The sequence below is a fragment of the Staurois parvus genome, unplaced genomic scaffold, assembly GCF_062004578.1.
Source record: "Staurois parvus isolate SC_StPar_1 unplaced genomic scaffold, SC_StPar_1.0 ptg000390l, whole genome shotgun sequence".
NCBI lineage: Eukaryota > Metazoa > Chordata > Amphibia > Anura > Ranidae > Staurois > Staurois parvus.
Genome location: NW_028318186.1, coordinates 5,148,151 through 5,173,313, shown reverse-complemented (window position 1 = coordinate 5,173,313; position 25,163 = coordinate 5,148,151). Strand labels below are relative to the sequence as shown.

The 25,163-nt window shown below is 45.6% G+C and overlaps 1 protein-coding gene across 1 annotated transcript in view; it reads right to left on the bottom strand.

The window, feature by feature from the left end:
- Nucleotides 1-21,952, bottom strand: part of LOC149455635 (cytochrome P450 2B19-like) — a 39,966-nt gene extending 18,014 nt beyond the window's left edge. Inside the window, exons 1-6 of the mRNA XM_089686025.1 lie at nucleotides 21,770-21,952; nucleotides 18,226-18,388; nucleotides 17,107-17,256; nucleotides 15,255-15,415; nucleotides 14,122-14,298; nucleotides 12,585-12,726 (exon numbers count right to left, since the gene is read on the bottom strand). Coding sequence (XP_089542151.1) covers nucleotides 12,585-12,726; nucleotides 14,122-14,298; nucleotides 15,255-15,415; nucleotides 17,107-17,256; nucleotides 18,226-18,388; nucleotides 21,770-21,943 — 967 coding nt within the window. The 5' untranslated portion in view covers nucleotides 21,944-21,952. The remainder of the gene's footprint in view (nucleotides 1-12,584; nucleotides 12,727-14,121; nucleotides 14,299-15,254; nucleotides 15,416-17,106; nucleotides 17,257-18,225; nucleotides 18,389-21,769) is intronic.
- Nucleotides 21,953-25,163: the final 3,211 nt, after the last annotated feature.

The following is a 25,163-nucleotide window of genomic DNA, read 5'->3' as shown; positions in this document are numbered from 1 at the left end:
CATGGCAGCAGAGTGTGGCGATGGAGACAGCAGCAATGGGAGGCCGTACAGGGACCATGACAGACTCTGGACTTGGCAGCAGCATGAGGAGGCGGTATATAGGGGCCCATGGCAGATTAGGGGCCTGGCAGCAGCTATGTGAGGCCCGTAATCTGCCTGCACCCTATGTCAAAAAATTTAACACACCAGCAGTGTGAAGAGACCTGAAAGTGGCACATGGCAGCAGAGTGTGGCGATGGAGACAGCAGCAATGGGAGGCCGTACAGGGACCCATGACAGACTCTGGACTTGGCAGCAGCATGAGGAGGCGGTATATAGGGGCCCATGGCAGATTAGGGGCCTGGCAGCAGCTATAGGAGGCCCGTAATCTGCCAGCACCCTATGTCAAAAAATTCAACACACCAGCAGTGTGAGGAGACCTGAAAGTGGCACATGGCAGAGTGTGGCGATGGAGACAGCAGCAATGGGAGGCCGTACAGGGACCCATGACAGACTCTGAACTTGGCAGCAGCATGAGGAGGCGGTATATAGGGGCCCATGGCAGATTAGGGGCCTGGCAGCAGCTATGTGAGGCCCGTAATCTGCCTGCACCCTATGTCAAAAAATTTAACACACCAGCAGTGTGAAGAGACCTGAAAGTGGCACATGGCAGCAGACTGTGGCGATGGAGACAGCAGCAATGGGAGGCCGTACAGGGACCATGACAGACTCTGGACTTGGCAGCAGCATGAGGAGGCGGTATATAGGGGCCCATGGCAGATTAGGGGCCTGCCAGCAGCTATGTGAGGCCCGTAATCTGCCTGCACCCTATGTCAAAAAATTTAACACACCAGCAGTGTGAAGAGACCTGAAAGTGGCACATGGCAGCAGAGTGTGGCGATGGAGACAGCAGCAATGGGAGGCCGTACAGGGACCCATGACAGACTCTGGACTTGGCAGCAGCATGAGGAGGCGGTATATAGGGGCCCATGGCAGATTAGGGGCCTGGCAGCAGCTATAGGAGGCCCGTAATCTGCCAGCACCCTATGTCAAAAAATTCAACACACCAGCAGTGTGTGAGGAGAAATGAAAGTGGCACATGGCAGAGTGTGGCGATGGAGACAGCAGCAATGGGAGGCCGTACAGGGACCCATGACAGACTCTGGACTTGGCAGCAGCATGAGGAGGCGGTATATAGGGGCCCATGGCAGATTAGGGGCCTGGCAGCAGCTATAGGAGGCCCGTAATCTGCCAGCACCCTATGTCAAAAAATTCAACACACCAGCAGTGTGAGGAGACCTGAAAGTGGCACATGGCAGAGTGTGGCGATGGAGACAGCAGCAATGGGAGGCCGTACAGGGACCCATGACAGACTCTGAACTTGGCAGCAGCATGAGGAGGCGGTATATAGGGGCCCATGGCAGATTAGGGGCCTGGCAGCAGCTATGGGAGGCCCGTAATCTGCCAGCACCCTATGTCAAAAAATTCTACACACCAGCAGTGTGTGAGGAGACCTGAAAGTGGCACATGGCAGAGTGTGGCGATGGAGACAGCAGCAATGGGAGGCCGTACAGGGACCCATGACAGACTCTGGACTTGGCAGCAGCATGAGGAGGCGGTATATAGGGGCCCATGGCAGATTAGGGGCCTGGCAGCAGCTATGTGAGGCCCGTAATCTGCCTGCACCCTATGTCAAAAAATTTAACACACCAGCAGTGTGAAGAGACCTGAAAGTGGCACATGGCAGCAGAGTGTGGCGATGGAGACAGCAGCAATGGGAGGCCGTACAGGGACCATGACAGACTCTGGACTTGGCAGCAGCATGAGGAGGCGGTATATAGGGGCCCATGGCAGATTAGGGGCCTGGCAGCAGCTATGTGAGGCCCGTAATCTGCCTGCACCCTATGTCAAAAAATTAAACACACCAGCAGTGTGAAGAGACCTGAAAGTGGCACATGGCAGCAGAGTGTGGCGATGGAGACAGCAGCAATGGGAGGCCGTACAGGGACCATGACAGACTCTGGACTTGGCAGCAGCATGAGGAGGCGGTATATAGGGGCCCATGGCAGATTAGGGGCCTGGCAGCAGCTATGTGAGGCCCGTAATCTGCCTGCACCCTATGTCAAAAAATTTAACACACCAGCAGTGTGAAGAGACCTGAAAGTGGCACATGGCAGCAGAGTGTGGCGATGGAGACAGCAGCAATGGGAGGCCGTACAGGGACCATGACAGACTCTGGACTTGGCAGCAGCATGAGGAGGCGGTATATAGGGGCCCATGGCAGATTAGGGGCCTGGCAGCAGCTATGTGAGGCCCGTAATCTGCCTGCACCCTATGTCAAAAAATTAAACACACCAGCAGTGTGAAGAGACCTGAAAGTGGCACATGGCAGCAGAGTGTGGCGATGGAGACAGCAGCAATGGGAGGCCGTACAGGGACCATGACAGACTCTGGACTTGGCAGCAGCATGAGGAGGCGGTATATAGGGGCCCATGGCAGATTAGGGGCCTGGCAGCAGCTATGTGAGGCCCGTAATCTGCCTGCACCCTATGTCAAAAAATTTAACACACCAGCAGTGTGAAGAGACCTGAAAGTGGCACATGGCAGCAGAGTGTGGCGATGGAGACAGCAGCAATGGGAGGCCGTACAGGGACCCATGAGAGACTCTAGACTTGGCAGCAGCATGAGGAGGCGGTATATAGGGGCCCATGGCAGATTAGGGGCCTGGCAGCAGCTATGTGAGGCCCGTAATCTGCCTGCACCCTATGTCAAAAAATTAAACACACCAGCAGTGTGAAGAGACCTGAAAGTGGCACATGGCAGCAGAGTGTGGCGATGGAGACAGCAGCAATGGGAGGCCGTACAGGGACCATGACAGACTCTGGACTTGGCAGCAGCATGAGGAGGCGGTATATAGGGGCCCATGGCAGATTAGGGGCCTGGCAGCAGCTATGTGAGGCCCGTAATCTGCCTGCACCCTATGTCAAAAAATTTAACACACCAGCAGTGTGAAGAGACCTGAAAGTGGCACATGGCAGCAGAGTGTGGCGATGGAGACAGCAGCAATGGGAGGCCGTACAGGGACCATGACAGACTCTGGACTTGGCAGCAGCATGAGGAGGCGGTATATAGGGGCCCATGGCAGATTAGGGGCCTGGCAGCAGCTATGTGAGGCCCGTAATCTGCCTGCACCCTATGTCAAAAAATTAAACACACCAGCAGTGTGAAGAGACCTGAAAGTGGCACATGGCAGCAGAGTGTGGCGATGGAGACAGCAGCAATGGGAGGCCGTACAGGGACCATGACAGACTCTGGACTTGGCAGCAGCATGAGGAGGCGGTATATAGGGGCCCATGGCAGATTAGGGGCCTGGCAGCAGCTATGTGAGGCCCGTAATCTGCCTGCACCCTATGTCAAAAAATTTAACACACCAGCAGTGTGAAGAGACCTGAAAGTGGCACATGGCAGCAGAGTGTGGCGATGGAGACAGCAGCAATGGGAGGCCGTACAGGGACCCATGAGAGACTCTAGACTTGGCAGCAGCATGAGGAGGCGGTATATAGGGGCCCATGGCAGATTAGGGGCCTGGCAGCAGCTATGTGAGGCCCGTAATCTGCCTGCACCCTATGTCAAAAAATTTAACACACCAGCAGTGTGAAGAGACCTGAAAGTGGCACATGGCAGCAGAGTGTGGCGATGGAGACAGCAGCAATGGGAGGCCTTACAGGGACCCATGAGAGACTCTAGACTTGGCAGCAGCATGAGGAGGCGGTATATAGGGGCCCATGGCAGATTAGGGGCCTGGCAGCAGCTATGTGAGGCCCGTAATCTGCCTGCACCCTATGTCAAAAAATTTAACACACCAGCAGTGTGTGAGGAGACCTGAAAGTGGCACATGGCAGAGTGTGGCGATGGAGACAGCAGCAATGGGAGGCCGTACAGGGACCCATGAGAGACTCTGGCACTGGCAGCAGCATGAGGAGGCGGTATATAGGGGCCTATGGCAGATTAGGGGCCTGGCAGCAGCTATGGGAGGCCCGTAATCTGCCAGCACCCTATGTCAAAAAACTGAACACACCAGCAGTGTGAGGAGACCTGAAAGTGGCACATGGCAGAGTGTGGCGATGGAGACAGCAGCAATGGGAGGCCGTACAGGGACCCATGACAGACTCTGGACCTGGCAGCAGCATGAGGAGGCGGTATATAGGGGCCTATGGCAGATTAGGGGCCCGTAATCTGCCAGCACCCTATGTCAAAAAACTGAACACACCAGTAGTGTGTGAGGAGACCTGAAAGTGGCACATGGCAGAGTGTGGCGATGGAGACAGCAGCAATGGGAGGCCGTACAGGGACCCATGAGAGACTCTGGACCTGGCAGCAGCATGAGGAGGCGGTATATAGGGGCCTATGGCAGATTAGGGGCCTGGCAGCAGCTATGGGAGGCCCGTAATCTGCCAGCACCCTATGTCAAAAAACTGAACACACCAGCAGTGTGTGAGGAGACCTGAAAGTGGCACATGGCAGAGTGTGGCGATGGAGACAGCAGCAATGGGAGGCCGTACAGGGACCCATGAGAGACTCTGGCACTGGCAGCAGCATGAGGAGGCGGTATATAGGGGCCTATGGCAGATTAGGGGCCTGGCAGCAGCTATGGGAGGCCCGTAATCTGCCAGCACCCTATGTCAAAAAATTCAACACACCAGCAGTGTGAGGAGACCTGAAAGTGGCACATGGCAGAGTGTGGCGATGGAGACAGCAGCAATGGGAGGCCGTACAGGGACCCATGACAGACTCTGGACCTGGCAGCAGCATGAGGAGGCGGTATATAGGGGCCTATGGCAGATTAGGGGCCCGTAATCTGCCAGCACCCTATGTCAAAAAACTGAACACACCAGTAGTGTGTGAGGAGACCTGAAAGTGGCACATGGCAGAGTGTGGCGATGGAGACAGCAGCAATGGGAGGCCGTACAGGGACCCATGAGAGACTCTGGACCTGGCAGCAGCATGAGGAGGCGGTATATAGGGGCCTATGGCAGATTAGGGGCCTGGCAGCAGCTATGGGAGGCCCGTAATCTGCCAGCACCCTATGTCAAAAAACTGAACACACCAGCAGTGTGTGAGGAGACCTGAAAGTGGCACATGGCAGAGTGTGGCGATGGAGACAGCAGCAATGGGAGGCCGTACAGGGACCCATGAGAGACTCTGGACCTGGCAGCAGCATGAGGAGGCGGTATATAGGGGCCTATGGCAGATTAGGGGCCTGGCAGCAGCTATAGGAGGCCCATAATCTGCCAGCACCCTATGTCAAAAAATTCAACACACCAGCAGTGTGAGGAGACCTGAAAGTGGCACATGGCATGAGACACTGTGGACCTGGCAGCAGCATGAGGAGGCGGTATATAGGGGCCCATGGCAGATTAGGGGCCTGGCAGCAGCTATGGGAGGCCCGTAATCTGCCAGCACCCTATGTCAAAAAACTGAACACACCAGCAGTGTGTGAGGAGACCTGAAAGTGGCACATGGCAGAGTGTGGCGATGGAGACAGCAGCAATGGGAGGTCTCCCATTGTCCCAACATGGCCCAAATAGTCCCAACATGGGCCCCCTGGCCACGCTTGACTTTCTGGCCACATAGTCGACATACGGCTACGTTTACTTCCTCGGGCGGCTTGACGAAATATTGCCACACCGCCGAGTAGGAAACTTTGCCCCCGATACTCCTCACTGGCTGACTGCTGCTTCCTCCGTGCACACCGGCACCACTACTGGCCGTGGTGGTAGGCTGCAGTGGAGCTGGTGCTCTACTCCGTGGCCGTTTGGCTCCACTGACACTGCTTCCACTGACACTGCTGCGACCCTGCTGCTGTCTCCTGGGCAACCCACCGACTGTTTCGCTCACTGCCAAGCTGCCACCCTCTTCTCCTGATGATGCGGAAGAAATTGCCTGATGACGACGAGGCTGCCAAGTGCGATCAACCTCCTCATCATCAAGTAGGGTCTCCGCCTCACTACTAGCCCCCTCGGCTGCGTCTGGGTCAGGAGACAGACCTGTCTCCAGACCGGCTACCGGGCCACTCTCCTCGCCACTACTTCTTCGCCTAGCTGCTGAAAAGGCGGATGTCTCCCCCCGTTCCTGACCGCCCTCTGTTAGCTCTTCCTCACTGTACAGTGGGGCTGAGCCCACAGCATGCGATACTTCGCTTGGTGAGGGAACACCAAAGGACAGGGGCAGGTAGAGGACACGTGATTTCAGTGGGCTAGGTCCCGGGCCATGCCAACTAACGTTTGTGTCTGACGTACCCACCGACCGTTGGCTGTAGGTGTCAGAGGTGACCTGGAAAGAGGAAGACGACCGAGCCAACCAATCGATAACGGCAGGGTTGTCGGTGGAGACACGACCGCTGGATGACACCGGGAGCACTGGCCTCTGGCTGCGAATAGTGCTGCCTCGACCCCTTCCTCTGCTGCCACGTCTGCTCGCTCCTAAAACATTGCCTCCTCTGCCACTCCTCTGCATGTTGTCTGACATACTATTTAATTCAACGATTATGTGTCCCTGAGTAACAATTCTGTGTCCCTGAGTAACAATTCTGTGTCTGTGCGAGTAACAATTCTGTGGCCCTAAGTAACAGTTCTGTGGCCCTCAGTAACAATTCTGTGTCTGTCCCTGAGTAACAATTCTGTGGCCCTAACTAAAGTTTCTGTGGCCCTAAGTAACAATTCTCTGGCACTCAGTAACAATTCTGTCTGTCCCTGAGTAACAATTCTGTGGCCCTAATAACGTTTCTGTGGCCCTAAGTAACAATTATCTGGCACTCAGTAACAATTCTGTCTGTCCCTGAGTAACAATTCTCTGGCACTCAGTAACAATTCTGTCTGTCCCTGAGTAACAATTCTCTGGCACTCAGTAACAATTCTGTCTGTCCCTGAGTATGAATTCTGTGGCCCTGAGTAACAATTCTGTGTCTGCGCGAGTAACAATTCTGTGTCTGTGCAAGTAACAATTTTGTGTCTGTGCGAGTAACAATTCTCTGGCACTCAGTAACAATTCTGTCTGTCCCTGAGTAACAATTCTCTGGCACTCAGTAACAATTCTGTCTGTCCCTGAGTAACAATTCTCTGGCACTCAGTAACAATTCTGTCTGTCCCTGAGTAACAATTCTCTGGCACTCAGTAACAATTCTGTCTGTCCCTGAGTAACAATTCTCTGGCGCTCAGTAACAATTCTGTCTGTCCCTGAGTATGAATTCTGTGGCCCTGAGTAACAATTCTGTGTCTGTGCGAGTAACAATTCTGTGTCTGTGCAAGTAACAATTTTGTGTCTGTGCGAGTAACAATTCTCTGGCACTCAGTAACAATTCTGTCTGTCCCTGAGTAACAATTCTCTGGCACTCAGTAACAATTCTGTCTGTCCCTGAGTAACAATTCTCTGGCACTCAGTAACAATTCTGTCTGTCCCTGAGTAACAATTCTCTGGCACTCAGTAACAATTCTGTCTGTCCCTGAGTATGAATTCTGTGGCCCTGAGTAACAATTCTGTGTCTGCGCGAGTAACAATTCTGTGTCTGTGCAAGTAACAATTTTGTGTCTGTGCGAGTAACAATTCTCTGGCACTCAGTAACAATTCTGTCTGTCCCTGAGTAACAATTCTCTGGCACTCAGTAACAATTCTGTCTGTCCCTGAGTAACAATTCTCTGGCACTCAGTAACAATTCTGTCTGTCCCTGAGTAACAATTCTCTGGCACTCAGTAACAATTCTGTCTGTCCCTGAGTAACAATTCTCTGGCGCTCAGTAACAATTCTGTCTGTCCCTGAGTATGAATTCTGTGGCCCTGAGTAACAATTCTGTGTCTGTGCGAGTAACAATTCTGTGTCTGTGCAAGTAACAATTTTGTGTCTGTGCGAGTAACAATTCTCTGGCACTCAGTAACAATTCTGTCTGTCCCTGAGTAACAATTCTCTGGCACTCAGTAACAATTCTGTCTGTCCCTGAGTAACAATTCTCTGGCACTCAGTAACAATTCTGTCTGTCCCTGAGTAACAATTCTCTGGCACTCAGTAACAATTCTGTCTGTCCCTGAGTATGAATTCTGTGGCCCTGAGTAACAATTCTGTGTCTGCGCGAGTAACAATTCTGTGTCTGTGCAAGTAACAATTTTGTGTCTGTGCGAGTAACAATTCTCTGGCACTCAGTAACAATTCTGTCTGTCCCTGAGTAACAATTCTCTGGCACTCAATAACAATTCTGTCTGTCCCTGAGTAACAATTCTCTGGCACTCAGTAACAATTCTGTCTGTCCCTGAGTATGAATTCTGTGGCCCTGAGTAACAATTCTGTGTCTGCGCGAGTAACAATTCTGTGTCTGTGCAAGTAACAATTTTGTGTCTGTGCGAGTAACAATTCTCTGGCACTCAGTAACAATTCTGTCTGTCCCTGAGTAACAATTCTCTGGCACTCAGTAACAATTCTGTCTGTCCCTGAGTAACAATTCTCTGGCACTCAGTAACAATTCTGTCTGTCCCTGAGTAACAATTCTCTGGCACTCAGTAACAATTCTGTCTGTCCCTGAGTAACAATTCTCTGGCACTCAGTAACAATTCTGTCTGTCCCTGAGTAACAATTCTCTGGCACTCAGTAACAATTCTGTCTGTCCCTGAGTAACAATTCTCTGGCACTCAGTAACAATTCTGTCTATCCCTGAGTATGAATTCTGTGGCCCTGAGTAACAATTCTGTGTCTGTGCGAGTAACAATTCTGTGTCTGTGCAAGTAACAATTTTGTGTCTGTGCGAGTAACAATTCTCTGGCACTCAGTAACAATTCTGTCTGTCCCTGAGTAACAATTCTCTGGCACTCAGTAACAATTCTGTCTGTCCCTGAGTAACAATTCTCTGGCACTCAGTAACAATTCTGTCTGTCCCTGAGTATGAATTCTGTGGCCCTGAGTAACAATTCTGTGTCTGTGCGAGTAACAATTCTGTGTCTGTGCAAGTAACAATTTTGTGTCTGTGCGAGTAACAATTCTCTGGCACTCAGTAACAATTCTGTCTGTCCCTGAGTAACAATTCTCTGGCACTCAGTAACAATTCTGTCTGTCCCTGAGTAACAATTCTCTGGCACTCAGTAACAATTCTGTCTGTCCCTGAGTATGAATTCTGTGGCCCTGAGTAACAATTCTGTGTCTGTGCGAGTAACAATTCTGTGTCTGTGCAAGTAACAATTTTGTGTCTGTGCGAGTAACAATTCTCTGGCACTCAGTAACAATTCTGTCTGTCCCTGAGTAACAATTCTCTGGCACTCAGTAACAATTCTGTCTGTCCCTGAGTAACAATTCTCTGGCACTCAGTAACAATTCTGTCTGTCCCTGAGTATGAATTCTGTGGCCCTGAGTAACAATTCTGTGTCTGTGCGAGTAACAATTCTGTGTCTGTGCAAGTAACAATTTTGTGTCTGTGCGAGTAACAATTCTCTGGCACTCAGTAACAATTCTGTCTGTCCCTGAGTAACAATTCTCTGGCACTCAGTAACAATTCTGTCTGTCCCTGAGTAACAATTCTCTGGCACTCAGTAACAATTCTGTCTGTCCCTGAGTAACAATTCTCTGGCACTCAGTAACAATTCTGTCTGTCCCTGAGTAACAATTCTCTGGCGCTCAGTAACAATTCTGTCTGTCCCTGAGTATGAATTCTGTGGCCCTGAGTAACAATTCTGTGTCTGTGCGAGTAACAATTCTGTGTCTGTGCAAGTAACAATTTTGTGTCTGTGCGAGTAACAATTCTCTGGCACTCAGTAACAATTCTGTCTGTCCCTGAGTAACAATTCTCTGGCACTCAGTAACAATTCTGTCTGTCCCTGAGTAACAATTCTCTGGCACTCAGTAACAATTCTGTCTGTCCCTGAGTATGAATTCTGTGGCCCTGAGTAACAATTCTGTGTCTGCGCGAGTAACAATTCTGTGTCTGTGCAAGTAACAATTTTGTGTCTGTGCGAGTAACAATTCTCTGGCACTCAGTAACAATTCTGTCTGTCCCTGAGTAACAATTCTCTGGCACTCAGTAACAATTCTGTCTGTCCCTGAGTAACAATTCTCTGGCACTCAGTAACAATTCTGTCTGTCCCTGAGTAACAATTCTCTGGCACTCAGTAACAATTCTGTCTGTCCCTGAGTAACAATTCTCTGGCACTCAGTAACAATTCTGTCTGTCCCTGAGTAACAATTCTCTGGCACTCAGTAACAATTCTGTCTGTCCCTGAGTAACAATTCTCTGGCACTCAGTAACAATTCTGTCTGTCCCTGAGTAACAATTCTCTGGCACTCAGTAACAATTCTGTCTGTCCCTGAGTAACAATTCTGTCTGTCCCTGAGAATGAATTCTGTGGCCCTGAGTAAGAATTCTCTGGCACTCAGTAACAATTCTGTCTGTCCCTGAGTAACAATTCTCTGGCACTCAGTAACAATTCTGTCTGTCCCTGAGTAAAAATTCTGTGGCCCTAATAACGTTTCTGTGGCCCTAAGTAACAATTCTCTGGCACTGAGTAACAATTCTGTCTGTCCCTGAGTATGAATTCTGTGGCCCTAACTAGCGTTTCTTTGTCCCTAAATAACGATTCTGTGGCCCTCATTAACAAGTCTGTGTCCCTGAGTAATGGTTCTCTGTCCCTAAGTAACTTCTCTCTGTCCCCAATTCTCGTTTCTGTGGCCCTAACTCTGTCCCTGTCCCTAGTACAGAGCGGTCTGCCTCTGTTCAATGACTGCAGGCAAATGAAGATTTCCAAAATGGCCGCTATATATACCTCGACCATTACACAGTGCTGGCTGGCTGGCTGCTGATTGGCTGATGCGATCACATGTCGTTGAGGAATGCATTATGGGGCAGCGCGCCTTGTCTGCGCGCCTTCCCCGACATCCCCGCTCCGTCGCCGCACATGTCAGCCGCCATTTTCGGAAAAATTTCGATTCGCGCGTCCGAATTAGGCTGTTTTTCGGATTCGGCACGAATCGAAATTTTTCCGATATTCGACTCGAATTCCACTTCGGATACTTCGATTCGCTCATCTCTAGCTTGGAGGGATTTGGTTTTACACCACAATCGCTCCAGCGCACAACTATGTCCTTTAAGATTTCTGGTGTGGTCAGTCTGCCAAGGTTGTAACGGTCGGGGCCTGATGCTTCATGTTGTTAGGGGAGCAAGCGAATCTAGTGCGGATGAAAGCGAACTGGAGGGCTTGGAGGGATAGGTGTTTGAGGACGAAAAGACTGTGAAGGTATGAGATTGTGATCAGGGAGAGGAAAGGGGGTGTTTGTGAGGTTGTAGGGAGTACAAAGATGGGAGAAAACAAGGTCTAATGTATTCCCATCAGAGTGAGTGGAGGACTGTATACACTGTGCTAATGCAAAAGATGAGGTTATGTTGAAGAGTTGGGATGTAGCCGGGTTATTGACATTAATAAGGATGTTAAAGTCTCTGAGAATGATAGTGGGTAGTTCAGATAGAGAAAGTAGGGTAACCTGGCGGAGAAGTAATCAAGAAAGCAGGACACGGGTCCAGGAGGCCGATAGATCACTGTAATCCTCAGAGAAATAGGAGAGAACAGCCGGATGCAATGGGTCTTGAATGAAGAGAAGGATAGAGAAGGAGGGTTAGGCAGAACTTGAAAGGTGCTCAGTGGCGATAGAAGCAAACCAACCCCACCACCTTTCCTACCACTGGTTCCTGGTGAGTGGGTCCAGATGAGGCCTCCATAGGAAAGTGCTGCGAGGGAGGCAGAATCTGCTGCTTGGAGCCAGGTTTCTGTAATTGCTAGTAGGTTAAGGGAGAGGGAGACAAAGGGGTCATGGACAGAGGTGAGCTTATTGCAGACAGAGTGGGCATTCCAGAGTGCACATGAAAAAGGGAGGGTGGTTTTTGGGAGCACAGGGACAGATATTAGATTGAGGGGCTTGCGGCCATTCCCGGAAGAAAGAGGATGCCTTGTGTGTGGGTGAAGTAGTGGAGGACCAGGGTTTGGGGAGATATCCCCAGAGGTTATGAGAAGAAGAAGGGTGAGGAAAGTGGCATGGTATCAAGATGTACACGAGCACACATGCCTTCCAGTCCTGGTGTTTGGGTCAGCAGGAGAGGGAAGTATCAGCAGGAGGTGATGAGAGCAGTAGTAGGGAGATGGAAGCAGTGAGGATGAGATGTACAAGCTTTGAGGTGGAGCAGAGGGATAAAGAAATGAGATTTTGGAAATGCAGGAAAGGAATATGAAAAGGAGGAGCAGAGGGGACATGTTAAAGGTACACGGAGAAGGAATCAGATTTGGAGAGAAGTTTCCCAGGGTGTTTGCTTGCAGTTGTCCATGATGTGGACGCTTCCATTTGGCTAGCCAGAGGCAGTGTCTTCTCAGGAGCCAAAAGAGGAGTCAACGGTGACATCAGTACAAAGAGAACTTCGAGGACCCAGATGCTGCACTTAGGTGAGTGAAATTAAATTTGCTTTACAAGGTAGGAAAAAAAATACAACTGAATGGGTGAAGGGAGAAAGGGTGGTACATTTTGTCCAGCGATAGGCTTTGTTTATGATGAAATAACACATTCAATTAATTAAAAATAAGATTTCTTACTCTGTATTTCTGGGTATTTCATCATTAGCAGTATTGCCCATGCCAAAGTGGTGGTGGTTGTCTCCATTCCAGCAACAAAAAGATCATACACCAAAGCAATTAAGTTATCATTGTGAAAATACTGAGATAATTCTGTTTTTCTCTAGAAAAAAGTAAAATAAATAATGAATACAGTGCATTTATAGGCTGAGTGTTAATGAGGCATGTGTGTGTGTACTAATGGAACCAGGGTTATCTAACATGTATTTACAGTATATTTTTATGGTGGTGTGAAATAACTAGCAAGTTCTCAGTATTTATAGTTTCAACCTTCAAACATCATGCTATAGTCTTTTTTCAATCTTTTACAAAAAAAGTATAATTTTTTATAAAGTTCCATCAAGTCATGGTCAACTCCTGGCAAACACATGGATAGAGTTTCTCTTAAATAAGCTGTGTCTTGGCCTTCAGTGTCTACAGCTTTATTCAATCACATTAATAGTGGTCATCCTCTTCATTTTCTAGCTTTTATATCCATGATAGAAAATTCTATAGACCGGACAGTTTGGATATTTGTACCTACAGATAATTCTTTTCAAAGTTCCTTTTAGGTCTTGCTATATTCTTGCTTTTGTAGGCAAGTCTGTGTCGTATTCCTTGATTGCTGGATCCATAATTTCTTTGTCTTCACCATCAATTTTTAAGTTACCTGTCTCTCCTATTGTCATAACATTAGTTTTTGTTTGTGTGTGTCATAATTAGCTGTTCCATCTTTTCACTCTGTTCTTTAACTGTATCTATGAGACTCTTGAAGGCCTCCATAGTTTCAGATCTTGACATGAGGGCCTCCATATTTTCAGCTCTTGACATGGTGCCACCAGTATATCATAGATTATGAATGTGTACTAGTATTGAAACCTTTATCAGCTTACTCTAGCCTTCCTTGAAGAAAATAATTTTATTTTCCAAATATATAAGTAAGAAAACAAAAATTGGGGGATAATATGGGATCTGTGTATGTTGATGCATATGTGGAACAAGACCTGCTAGGCAAGTGGGTAGTACAGAGATGTAAGTGCTAAAGTGTGACTTACAAGTGGCTGATATGCAAAAGTTAATAAGCATTTTAATACTTTTGTTAACTCTAATCAAATTTTGTATTAAAGCACAGCTGCCAGGAAAGAATATTTTTATATAATAATATATTGCATGTCGAACATACTCCTAGAGGAGCCTGAACATATTTTCAGTACTCACCAATCGGGCCCTCAAATCTCATAACCTTACTATCTGCAGTCAATACAAAGGTTTGGGGAGAAGTGGTTTGACATTTAACAATGTACAGTTAACTGAAATAATAAACATCCTTCTTCTTTTGTCTTCTACTGGTAAACCTATTACACAGCAGTAAGACAATATAAAACACTTTTTACAAATACCTGCTTTCAATTCGATAGATTTAAAGAAACATTGTTTTCATTTTATGTCATAATATCCATTCTGGTGTTCAAATGCTTCAGATCAGTCAACTCTTTTTTTAATTAAATGCAATCCTTACCTCTTGCTGCTTCACCAGGAAGGCATCAATGAGATTCCTCTGGTCATTTACATCTAGAGTGTTCTTCTGTTTAGTAAATGTTGCTTTTATAAAGTTTTGCATCTGCCTCATATTTTCGAAAAGTTTATGATGAGGTCCAGGAAGCAGGTCTAACAAAGTTGGAAAAACATTGTACAGCTTTAAAAAGAAACAAAAAACATACATGTATATAAATATTTGAAAATATACTTGTCATTCAAAAGACTGTGAAGGAAGATAAGGAAGATACTGGAATTATTTTTCCTGAAGATGAACATTTTAGCAAATATTAAAAGTATCATATCCTTCTATAAAGAAATGAAAGGTCTGACTTACGGTCAGTCCTCCACCCTCCCAAAGAGATTTCTCTTTTAAAAAATGACAAAAAAGACAAAAAAAATGTACTTAGACTCCAGCTTTCAATACATCACTGTGGGCATATGACAGGAAAGCATTACCCTGAAGCTTAACCAGGGCTTTTTTTTCAGCTGGAAACTGGTGGAACTCAGTTCTGCCATGTCTGGTTCAGGCCCTCTGATCCCTGCTCATCACTATCACTTGTAAACAGAGAGGATTTCTATGTTTACAAGTGATACATTCTCTCCCACATGGCTCCCACAGATAAGATCTCCTGAGCAGATCCCACTGTGTGCAGGAAAGGGACAGGGAAAATGCAAGTGCTTAGGGTGCAGTGCAGTCATGGGCAGGAGAATGTGCATGGTAGGCTGCACCCTCTGTGATCTCCATTTTTCCTGGTGCCTGGATGCCAGTGTCACTGCTGGATGACATCCCTGCAAGTGAGGTGGAGCAGCCTACAGTGTTGGGGGGGAGGCATGGTTCAGTTCCTGCACCTATTCTCTGAGAAAAATATTCCCAGGTCCAAACCAATATCTACTGCCCCCCCCCCCCCCGTATAAAAAAAAAGAAAAAATGCTTTGAAAAAGGAATAATGAAATGGAATATTTCTGCACTTGCACAACCTGTTCAATATGTTTGGCAGCATTTTTACTTTGAATCCTTGAATCATTGATTATGTTTTAGAAAATGTCCAGTGGTGATCAAACAGCAAATATATTCAAAACACCTCTCACCCCCACACAGAAAAGGCAACTTACCCGAACCACAGAGGAACCCATAAGCTGTATGTTTTCATTAATCAAACCCATGAGTCTTAGTATAGTGGGGTCATCATAAGTGAATCGATGACCAAGCAGTATGGAGATGATTATATTGGACACTGAAGCATTAAGAATGGTCAGATTATCAAAAGGTTTACCTGGAATTAAAAAAAAAAGTGTGACTGCATATCAAAAAGAAACAAAGTTCACCTGAGGAAAATACATGAAGAAAAGACTAAGTCTACTTAGCAATGTGGTCATCCAAGATTCTCAAAACATCATGCAAGGTTCACACATTTTTCTCACTCAACCCTGTTTAAAAAATGTGTGTTTCTTGGATCAAAAGCTTGTCCTGAAAATGTGGATGTTAGTGAGAATGAAAAAAGTATCACAGACTATACTCTGTGAATCTTGGATGAAAGTTGTGTGAGTCTTGGGTAAAACATTGATAAGCAGACCCTTAAAATGGTTGTCAACCCTTACATATATCCAGTGAAGTGACTAGTATCAGGTGATATACAGAAATGAAACAAATCCAGCTACATACAGTAGGTTGTACCTGCTTATTAGCAGTCTTCTTTTCTCTACATCAGTTCAAAGTGCAGAATTTATACAGCTTGTTTGAGCTTCCAGAAATCAAGGGGTGGGGAGCTGTAGTTACACTCTGTAGAGCTCTCTAAAGAGATCTAAAAGCTGATTGGAGGAAAGGGACACATCCGCCTTCATAGAGCATAGAGCCTGTAAACCACAGGTTGTGTGCTGGAGTTCTCTTTCCTGTCACCTTTTTAATCTTGGTAGCCATGAAAACTTGTCAGTAGTGACTCTAGCTGACAGCAGAAGAATGAGACAGCAGGCAGAATGACAATTAGTGCTCTAGACTGAGACAAGTACACTATTGAAGCATATGCTTTGTTGGTGTTTCATGTCTGAGGTTTACAACCATGTTAGAGGAACCCATGTATTTAGAAATGGGGTTGTCCATTCTTTCTCAAGCTTAGATGGCTTGATCCCTGTCAGCATGAACTATGTTAAGCTAAACATAGGTGTATTTAGCAGTTGTCCGCTGCATTTAGCCAAAGGGTTACACTAAGCACCTAGAATGTCTCATGCCTGAGCAGTGGAGAGCTGGCTGTGGTTCCTCAGGAAGCCACAGTCAGCTCCCATATGCTATAGTGGTGCCAGAGACTTTCAGCAGTAAGAAGAACTGGCTGTATCAAGAGAGCACTGGACTCCAAGCACTGGTAAGTACCTGATTTTTAAACGTCAGCAACTACAGTGTTTGAACTGATGTTTCTCTTTAAAATTAATTATTGTGTGATTATTTTTTTTATACATTATATAGCAGTGTAGTCATGCTATTTAGAAACCCTATTACATCACAAGCACCCAAGTTGGACTTTAGGCAGTATAAAGGGTCATGTTGTCTCACGTAATTTTTTTCAGTGCCAGTATCTTGGTGATGTGAGATCATCACCACCAGAATAAAGACCTGACTTAGGCCCCCATCAGATCTGCAGGAAACAACATAGTTTGATTATTGGCCATTAAAAATGAGTCCTTGATGTTATCTAATGGCATGAATGGGAGTTGTGTTCATATGTGGACATTTACGATTTATATTGTTCTTGCAGCAACACTTCTAATGTTCCTAACATGACATGAACATTTCCAAAAAAACCACCATATGTGTTAGAAATGACAATCATCAAGGTACCCAGAAATGAGAAATGACTGATAGCCCAATTTGTCCATAGAGAAACATATGGAAATGGCCTTAAAGGAAGATCCTGTAAGATCATTCCAATAACAAATGCAGATAAAGAATATACAAACTCCTCAAAACAATTACCTCCATAAGACTTAATTGCCTGCACTAAACATTCAGCTTCTTCACAAATCTTGTCTTCTATAGCTTTTTTTCCCATCCCGTAATCTCGGAGCGTTGAAAGAGTGAATCTTCTCATTGCCTTCCAGCTTTCACCATTAGAAAAAATAATACCTAAACAGGAGAAAAGCAGTATGTTTTTTGTGATAACAAATACAACTGTCAGATACAAATGCAGCCCAAAATACAGATCCAAGGATGCTGAAAAAAAAAAGAATTGATGCATATTGTTAATTTTGTTTTATCTCCGAATCTTAACTTTTCATAAGGTGAAAAAAGCAATTTCACCCTAGGAAAGGGCTGCAGCTCCCCACCTCTTTACATTGTAGAGGGCAGTGTTCTACAGTCCAATGTTACAGCTGAGAGCAATGTTAACTGACAAACAGTACAGTACAGGCAAAGAGCAAAGGATGTTATTAGCCTACTGGATTTCTGGCTTAATCAATAGGTACTTTTTTTGCACTTCTAGAACAGAGTACAACAAAAAAACAAGTAAACCTCTTTTACATAAACTATATTGTTTGCCATGCTAATCCTTCCACTGGCTTCCACTCACGCAACAAATTAAATTTAAAATACTAACAACAGTTTACAAAGCCATCCCCAACACTTTCCCCAGCTATATCACTAACCTAGTCTCTAAATACCAACCTAATCATTCTCTTCACTTCAACCAATACTTCCTGTTCTCTAGCTCCCTTGTCACCTCCTCCCATTCTCACCCCCAGGACTTCTCCCGGTCCTCTCCCTACCCCAATCTGTCCGACTATCTCCTACTCTGTCCAATTTTAGCCTGAAAACTCTTCTCTTCAAAAAAATCTATCCCACCTCCACCTAACAACTATACTTTACTTTCTCCATCAGTTCATCCCCCACAGTTATTACCTTTTGTATCACTTGACCCTCCTTTTTATATTGTAAGCTCTAAGGAGCAGGGCCCTCTGATTCCTCCTGTATTGAATAGTATTGTAACTGTACTGTCTGCCCTCATGTTGTAAGGCACTACATAAACTGTATATACTTTATAACTCCTATATAATAATAATAATAATAATTTATTGAAGATAAAAAAAACATGGTTACCATTGTCTTTTGTTGATTTAGAAAATAATGCACACTTTGGTCTGTTAGAAAATTCTTCACCATGGTTGAGTAGGGCATCTTTAACAGTGTCATAGCCGCACAAGATGACAACTTTTTCCATTCCAAAATGAATAGTTAATACTGTGCCATACTTCTTAGACAGCTGCAAAAAACATATAGCAGAATTATAATTAGTGGTATAAAATTAGCATTAAAGAAATCCCCCACAATTATGTGGAAACACATCTTTCAACCTTTGATACCTGTATGCATAGGTTTGTTTACGTTATGGTAGACATAGTATCTAGTGTGTTTGGTGTCCATTCTATGTAACTGTTCATAGCTCTCAATTTGTTCCTTATTTGGAGGGACTGTGTCAGGAATGGACTCACCAATAGTGGAGGGACGCACCTGCCTTGTGGGCTGCAGTACCAGGGCTGGCCAGCGGGTGCTCTCAGCAACCAGAGGCTCACTCCTACAATGAGCCATCACCTGAAGCTCATTACACAGGTGTATTTAAGGAATAGCCAGGCCTGTGTTCAGGGCCTTGGTGTTTGTTTCCCATGTGCCCTGTATCCTGTATCCTGTCTCCTGCCTCCTGCCTCCTGCCTGTCTTCTGTTGCCGACCTCTGCATTGTTCCTGATCCTGCTGACCGTCTCCTGTTAACCTCTGGCTTGCCTGACCATCCTATTGCCTGCTCCTCTGTACCGTGCTGCCTGTGAGTTTCTGAACCCAGCTTGTGACCCTGACCATTCTCCCGCCTGCTCCTGGTACCCCGTTTGCCCATTTGCTACTGACCCGGCCTGCCTGACTACTCTTTGTATTGTATGTATTGTTATCTGTGGGAGGTTTGGTTTGGTTTGTTTGCACTGTGTTATGTTTAGTTTTGCACTGCGTTTTGTATTGTAGTCTTAATAAATTATATTGTTTACTATACCTGAAGCCTGCGTTTCCCTGTGTCTCTCCACACACTTCTGGTCATACCTAGAATCCTGACAGACTGTCCCTCTTTTGGAACAAAATCCCTATGTCCCTCTTTCCTCTAAGTCAGCCTTTCTTAACCAGGGTGCCTTGGTGTTTCTTCAGGGATGCCTTCGCAAAATGTCTAAAAATTGCCCAAACCTTGTATAGAAGTCAGCGGGTGGAACAAGCCTGCCTTTTAGTTACACAAAGCCAAACGTTTTCATTGTGCACCATTATGACCTTCTAGCCGCCTGTATCCTGACAACCAATTACATCATTAGTTGATAATGAGGATGCTAGGTGCCTACACAGCATCCTAGTTTGACCCTCCCCTGACCCTCTCCATCAGTGCTGGGGTCACATTAGCTCAGTGATGATGAAAAATTGAAGGATAAGAGAAACATTGGAATACTAGTCAGTACCAGTGTGCAAATGTGTATTTGCTTTGGAAGAATAAATCACTGTCCTACATGTGTGGATGTTACTGCATTATATAAAACTATTAGAATAGTTTGTAATGACCTCCTTTCCGGTAATTTATATTTGCCTGCTTAGCTTTGGTGAGTGTTTATATTCTTGACACTTTCATTTATGATCTCCATTAACTCTGTTGACACAAACTTCGCAGCCCGGACCTTTCGCTTCCCTTGCTTCCCCTTTATTTTATTTATTTATTTATTTTATTTTTTTTTGCCTCTTATCCCCCCTTCTCCCTCTCCCCCTCCTCTCCCCCCCCCCCCTCTTCCCCCCCCCCTTTTTTTTTTGTTTTTGTTTTCCCCCTCTTTCTCTTCTCTCTCTCTACTATGACTCCCATTCTTTTCCTTTTCTTATCCTTTTCTTTCTTTCTATTCCCCTTTTTTCTTTTCTTTCTCGACAACCTCTTAGTCTTCGATCAGGCTTAGTCTTCATTTTATCCAGGATTACTTGGTGTATGGTTAGCTTATATCTTCTAGGATAGTCAATGGTACTCATGACATCTTCTCTTAGACTGCGATGCTCATTTGGCCTCATGATAGCGCACTGCTTTTGGTTTAGGCTCTGAAGGTTCATTTCCTCCATGCATAGGCCAGTACGCCAATATTCACTTGGTGGAAGTAAGCGGTTATTACCTTCTCTATTGTACATTTTTGAACCTTGAGTACTACAGGCCTATCTCTGCCGTAATTTGCCATGCTTCTGTTATCCACAGTGTCGTGTCGCACTCTACCATGTTGTTTCTTCCTGTATTTTGGTTTAAGCTGTATCTATGACCTGATTGATGCTGTATGTGCATTTCTTTATATTTTCCTGTAACATGTTGTCACTTCTAAATAAACTTTTATGGAATAAAAAAAAAAAGAATAGTTTTTCACATTTTAGAATGGAGTGCCCATTTAAAATGATGGACAGTCTTCAGGCACCCCATTTTAGAATGGTGTGCCTCAAGACTGTCCATTATTTTAAAGGGTGCCTCAGGACTGCCCATCATTTTAAAGGGTGCATTGACTGAAAAAAAGATTGAGAAACACTGCTCTAAGTTTTTCCTCTTTGTGCTCTGATTTATATCTGTAAAAATTTACACTTTACCTTCCAAAAGTGTTATACTATGCTAAGATTTTCAACCAGTGTCTAAATTGTTACACTTGTTATTTTAAAAAGTCAGCATTTGTGTGTTTAACTGATCAGTTAATTCTTCTTATAACTGGGAATTGGGAAGTATCAGGGGATGTGTCTTTTGAATACATACTGTAGTTTGTGCTATTAGGTGTCTTTCTTTGTCATCCCAAATAGGTGGGAAGTATTCTTGTCCATTGTGAAATCCTTTCTCTCCAGTTGGACTTACAAGAAGACCAAAAAAATATAATACTTCAAAAACAGTGAAATCCTTCAATCCATGTTTTTCTAGACATGATACCAAACAGTGTGAGGTAATCTCTTTGCTTCATGTTATTTTTTTATATTACCCACTATTTAGTCCTGCTATCCAGGACCCATTGGCAGACATACTGAATTTAGTTTGGTGCACAGAGCCCAAGAAGAAAAACGTATCCATAAGAGAATCACTGAGTAAGCCTCAACACTATGAAGATGATCAGTTATGCTTAAATAGTCCCGGATGCTCTGTACAAAGACAGGCCACTAATCAGAATCATTAACTGTCCAATGTCCAGTCTGGTGAGCCAATATGAGCTGAAAATATTTAACAGGTGATACCAATGTTATTAAAGATGTCACAAGGGCTCAAACAGGAGCGAAATTGAATTGTTGAAATGTTGGCATGTGGTAGAAAACATGAGGCTTAATTTGCAACTCTTCATAGATAAAGTTTGCAGGTACTAGAGGACTGTATTGGTCCCTGTGAATTCCTGGCAAAGACAAATTGTCCATGTGGCACTTAAGCAAGTAAGCTTACAGTTATAGAAAGCAACAAACTCAAAATAAGGCCCATGATGTCTATATTTTGCACTGTAAGGCATGTGCGACAGGTGGAAGGACTGCCAACGAAATGCTCCATCTAGATACCTATCTTTAAAAACCTTATATCAAAGTTGGCGTTGATAGCAATAGAACATCTCTGAGTTTGGCAAGATGGCTGTTTACCTCCACAAATGTTTTGTAAGGTTGTTTCATGTCAATCATGTGCAGGTTTCCAATGAAGGGTAAAGGTTTGGGCCCAGGAGGAAAATTCCTATATTTTTGTTTCTTCTGACTGCTGTAAACATTGGCCAACAAGAGAACAACCACAACAGATAAAAGGATTACGATAAGGTCCATGATGAACAATAATATCTAAAGAAAGGAAAACAAAAACACCAGTAAATAGTTAATGGAAGAATCTGAACCTCTGAAATTTTTTTTAGTGCTGTCTGTATTCATATGTAGATGTGCCCTATTTGTTTATTCCTGAGGAACACTTTCACTATAACAGAAAGTAATTGAAAATTCAAAATTTTAAAAATGTCACAAGAAGAGCTGAAAGATAGTTTTCCAATGAAGGCACCTATTCCCATTACATCTATCTACCAAAGGAATTCTCATATTGTAGAGATTTCCTTTCACTTTTTGTAGCATCTCTGGAGTGGAAGGTGAAGAGAAATCTCCCCAAGAGGTCATAGACAATAAAAAATAAATTGATGGGGTTTTAAAACTTCCCTACTCTGTCTACAACTAAAGAAAAAAACAGATTTTTTTTGGCTATGCATACACTTTACATACTCTATCAAAGCACCCCCAAATAGTTTCAGACTGTCCCATTTCGTCAGCCACTGTCTGCCACTGTCACGTTTGATGGACAACTTGGCCTGCATGTAAAGGACTTGTTCACTCTATGTATAACAACCTGCATTTGTCTGTACTGGATTAATACAGGTCACCGTTACTGCACATTAAAAAAAAACAGTTTTCTATGTATCCCATTCACACCACAATGCTGATTTTGTTTGTGGTACATTGCAGTGCAGAAAAATGCAACATGTCTGCATGTTACTGCACAGAAGTGCAACAGTCAATGCTGCTGTGCAGTGACATAAATGAAATGTCACTATGTGACACTCTAAATACAGTTAAAAAAGAAAAAAAATAGCTTGGTAAAGAGCATTGCACAGCCCCCTGATGGGGCCGACACCACACTGGCCTGACAGATGGTGAACATTTCAGAGGGTCTGAAGTGCCGCTTCGGACACTTCCAGATGGCTGTAGAATAGTGGCCTGTTTTCACACATTGAGGTATATTGCGCCATTTTGGGCAGTTCATTTAGCTCTGTAAAATATTAGTCCGGCTATAATTTTAACCACAACACACACTAAAAAGAATGTGGGAGTAAAATAAACCCAATTGTTAGTGTCGGAAAAATAGTAAGCTCTATCATTGGTGTCAGTGGATGCAATAAAAATCTGCAGCATTTGTGTGGCCACAGTGATAATCCTTAGCATTGGTGTAAGTAGCCACAATAGCAACCCCCAGCAGTGGTGTTAGTAGACACAGTAATAACCTCCACAGCTACACATGTGCATTTTGTTTTGATTCATTTTTCCAATAAAAATTAAATTTTCGGAGATTTGGATGTATGGAAATCTCTGAATGGAGATAGTAACTGTGACGGGAGTAACTTTGGGTGGGGGGCCTATGGAACACAGCTCACTTTGGAGGGGTGGGTAGACTCCTGTCTCAGCTCCCCATATCCCTATTATGTGTAAGTCACAGTTAGGGGTGCAGGGTGAAATGTCCTGAGATTGTGTAGACATGTATAGGTGTCACAAGTTAGTTTGCAGCCTCTTGTGCGTTTACTCTTACCTCCTGGCTGTTCTTGATTTCTTCACATGTGTGTTTGTCTGTGCTCACCTGTGGGCATTGTCTGCTATTCCCTGGGTTTTATGTCCTTCCCTTCCATCACTTCCTGTCCAGCCTCCTTGTCTGCCTGTCTATTTAAGATGTGCTCAGACTGGGCCACATTGCCTGAGCAACTTCGTGTTGTTGTTGGAGCTCCCTTGTGTTCTACTGAGAGTCCTTTATAGTCTATCTGTGTACCGACACTGTCTGTGGGAACTCTCCTCCTGGTTGGATCAGCTACAGGTTGCGTCCACTTCCTCACCCTCTGTTTTGGCCCCTGCTCCGGTTCCTGCTGCTCCACCTTCCGCTGTTCCCCCAGTGGAACACTGTCCTTTGAGACTCCAGCTGCCTTCACCGCCTCCCTTCTCTAGTGATCCCAAAGCTTGTCAGGGCTTCATCAATCAGTGCTCAATTCACTTTGAGCTATCAGCTCACCATTTTTCTACTGATCATTCCAAGGTGGCGTATATGATTTCCCTCCTATCTGGTGAAGCATTGGCTTGGGCCTCGCCACTGTGGGAGCGACAAGATCCAACTATTGGTAGCCTCCCATCCTTCCTGCAAGCTTTCCATAAGACATTCAATGTACCAGGCAGGACTTTATCTGCCGCAGGAGCTCTTCTTCGGCTTCATCAAGGTAGCAGGACTGTTGGACAATATGCAGCTCTTTTTCGCACCTTAGCCTCGGAACTGGCATGGGATAATGAAGCCCTCTCTGCAACCTTTTGGCAGGGTCTAGCAGACCGTATTAAGGATGAACTAGCTGGAAGAACCATACCCTCCTCCCTGGATGACTTGATTGCTCTTAGCATCCAGATCGATATCCGCTTCCAGGAGCAAGATCTGGAAAGAGCTCATCCACGTCACCCTCCAGTGGGTTCTTTTGCTCCTGTCTTCCAGAAAGTCCCTGATCAACTTACCTCTGCAACCGTACCAACGTCTGAAGAGCCCATGCAGATGGTCTAAACACACCTTACTCTACAAGAGCGATTGCGTCGCCTAAGATTCGGTCTATGCCTTTACTGTGGGGCTGAAGGTCATCTAATTAGGTCTTGTTCTGTCCGCCCACCTCGCACTGTACCCGTGGCTGTGGCCACAGCTCTCCGAAGCTCCCTCAACATTGCCATACCTTACAAGATATCTCTTGTAGTAAGGCTGCACCCCTGCCTACTTCTATTGCGGGCTCCCTTCCGGTGCGGTCCACCTCTAGTTCCTTACCCTCTTTGCTGCCCAAATCTTTGGTCCCTTTACATATGTTGCAGCTCAGAGCTCCTATATCGCGACCTTCTGGTTGGGTGGAGGTCCCAACATCTGTGACCTCTGTACCATCTGAGTTCCAAGATTCATGTGCTCTGCATGCTGAGACCCCAAAACTCCCTTCAGCTGCTTTGGATCCAGCTGTGTTTTCCACATTAGTTGCTATTGTACCCTCTGTCCCCTGTCCTGCCCCCCTACACCCTACCGTGCCTTCTGTCCCCTGTCCTGCCCCATACATCCTACAGTGCCCTCTGTTCCTTGTATCACCCCAGGTTCCTGTTCTGCACAGCCTGTTTTGCCCACTGTACAAATCAAAACCTTCACGCCTACTCCTGTGCCCTCCCTGGCAGCCTCCTCACCAGACCCTTCATCCTGGTCATTGGGGTCTGCTCCACCCCGGCTTCCTGT